The following is a 2,500-nucleotide window of genomic DNA, read 5'->3' on the forward strand; positions in this document are numbered from 1 at the left end:
ACACACACATTTATTAATTACGTTCTTTGTAACTCTGGAGGTAACGATGTTGGGTTCTGTAGGTGGTCGAGCTTCAGAACCGGTTGTCCGAGGAATCCAAGAAAGCCGACAAGATGGAGTTTGAGAGCAAGCGACTGAAAGAGAAGGTGGATTCGCTTCAGAAGGAAAAAGACGTAAGTCTGAGTCGTCTCTCCGAACACAATTCAGTGTGGAATATTAATATCACACATAAGCAGATGCATTATGGGTCAGAGTGAATGTTATGAGAGTGAACATTGTCTCTGGGAACTAATAAATCCTGGGAGTTTTTAGACTGAACGAACATCACATTACACTGAGCTTGTGCAGTGGACACTAAAGCTGGCCCAGATTTCTGCAGCCTCCAAAAGATAATAAATTCCTCTGCTGTGACGTAGCAAGTCAGGAAGCACCTGTAGAGATGAGCTGATGACACTGATGCCATCTGAACATGCCAGGAGACAGACCAGCTTTTTTTTTCTTCACATGCGTTTTAGTCTTTCGTTTTGTTTCTTTTTGTTTTGCTTTTTCTTGCTGAGCCACTTCCTGTGTTATTATCATTCACTCACACACACACACACACACCGCACTTTTCCTGTTCTGACGTTTGCTTTTTTTTTTTTTTTTTTACTCATCTTGTATTTGATGTTTGACTTAAAAAAAAAAAGAGAGAATATTAGAGAACAGAACAAAACATGAAATTTAGAGAGAGAATTGTTCATTCCTAATGAAGTGATGCTGCCCGGCCTATATTTGCATACTAGAACGTGATTGGCTCCTGCGTGTTATGATGTAATAACTCTCGTCTCTCTCAGATGTTTAATACACTTCCAGTTTTGCTCCTTAATAATAGACGTAATATTAAAATGATAATGGTGGAGTGTGTATGTATGTTTTGGTGTGTGTGTGTGTGTGTGTGTGTGTGTGTGTGTGTATGTATGTATATATACATACATACATACACACACACACACACACACACACACACACACACACACACATATACACACACACACATATATATATATATATATACTTGCTTTGTATGTGTCTGTAGCGGATGAGGACGGAGCGCGACTCTTTGAAGGAGACAATAGAGGAGCTGCGGTGTGTTCAGGCTCAGGAGGGTCAGCTCACCTCAGGTCAGAAATAACTCGCACTTCATTTCACTGAAGGTGGACTAAAAAGGGGTGTGTGTGTGTGTGTGTGTGTGTGTGTGTGTGTGTGTGTGTGTGTGTGTGTGTGTGTTTGATGTGTTAAATGATTAATGTGTGTGTGTCAGTAGGTTTGGTACCACTGGGCAGCAGCGAGGCCTCGGATTCGCTTGCAGCTGAAATCGTGACCCCAGAGATCCGGTATGTTCCACCGTACTGATAGTCCTTATGCCAGAAACACACACACACACACACACACGCACACACACACATACATACATACACACAAAACAATATAAAAGTTTGGTACTGAATATACACAAGTCTTATTTCAGCTGTGTGTGTGTGTGTGTGTGTGTGTGTGTGTGTGTGTGTGTGTGTGTGTGTGTGTGTGTTAGGGAGCGGTTGATTCGTCTGCAGCACGAGAACAAGATGCTGAAGCTGAATCAGGAGGGATCGGACAACGAGCAGATCGCGCTTCTCAAGAGTCTGCTGGAGGACGCAAATGCCAGGAAGAACGAGCTGGAGACGGAGAACAGGTCTCTCTCTCTCTCTCTCTCTCTCACGCTCTCTCACTCTCTCTCTCTCTCTCTCTCTCTCTGTCTTTCTCTCTCTCTCACACACACACACACACACACACACACACAGCGCTGTAAACAAATAATTAGTAGACCCAGAAAACATGGAAAGACACTTGGAGAACATGCAGAACATCCAGAAGCTTCTCTACTCTGTACAATTTATACAGTATGTGATTCTGTCTCTGTCTCTCTCTCTCTCCCTCTCTCTTTCTCTCCCGCTCTCTGTCTCCCTCTCTCCCTCTCTCTCTCTCTCTCCCTTTCTCTCTCTCTGCCTCTCTCCCTCTCTCTCTCTCTCTCTCTCTCTCTCTCTCTCTCTCTCTCTCTCTCTCTCTCTCTCTCTCTCTCTCTCTCTCTCTCTCTCCCTGTATCTCTCCCTCTCTCTCTCACTCTCTGCTCTCCCTCTCTCTCCCTCTCTCTCTCTGTCTCTCTCCCTGTATCTCTCCCTCTCTCTCCCTCTCTCTCTCCCTCTCTCTCTCCCTGTCTCTCTCTCCCTGTCTCTCTCTCTCTCTCTCTCTGTCTCTCTCCCTGTATCTCTCCCTCTCTCTCCCTCTCTCTCCCTCTCTCTCTCTCTCTCTCTCTCTCTCTCTCTCTCTCTCTCTCTCTCTCTCTCTCTCTCTCTCAGGTTGGTGAATCAGAGGCTCATGGCAGGTCAGAGTCAGGTGGAGGAGCTTCAGAAGAGCTTACAGGAGCAGGGCTCTAAAGCAGACGACGTGAGTAACACTCCTGTTGTTTCACCCCAAGTGTCCT

The 2,500-nt window shown here is 45.3% G+C and overlaps 1 protein-coding gene across 2 annotated transcripts in view; it reads left to right on the top strand.

Moving 5' to 3' along the window:
• Positions 1 to 2,500, top strand: part of hook3 (hook microtubule-tethering protein 3) — a 30,755-nt gene that overhangs the window by 17,934 nt on the left and 10,321 nt on the right. For both annotated transcript variants that reach the window (XM_060862603.1, XM_060862604.1), the window contains exons 12-16: positions 63 to 173; positions 1,076 to 1,160; positions 1,304 to 1,373; positions 1,571 to 1,711; positions 2,376 to 2,463. In XM_060862603.1, the coding sequence (XP_060718586.1) occupies positions 63 to 173; positions 1,076 to 1,160; positions 1,304 to 1,373; positions 1,571 to 1,711; positions 2,376 to 2,463 (495 nt within the window). The remainder of the gene's footprint in view (positions 1 to 62; positions 174 to 1,075; positions 1,161 to 1,303; positions 1,374 to 1,570; positions 1,712 to 2,375; positions 2,464 to 2,500) is intronic.

Source organism: Tachysurus vachellii, chromosome 26 (assembly GCF_030014155.1).
Source record: "Tachysurus vachellii isolate PV-2020 chromosome 26, HZAU_Pvac_v1, whole genome shotgun sequence".
NCBI lineage: Eukaryota > Metazoa > Chordata > Actinopteri > Siluriformes > Bagridae > Tachysurus > Tachysurus vachellii.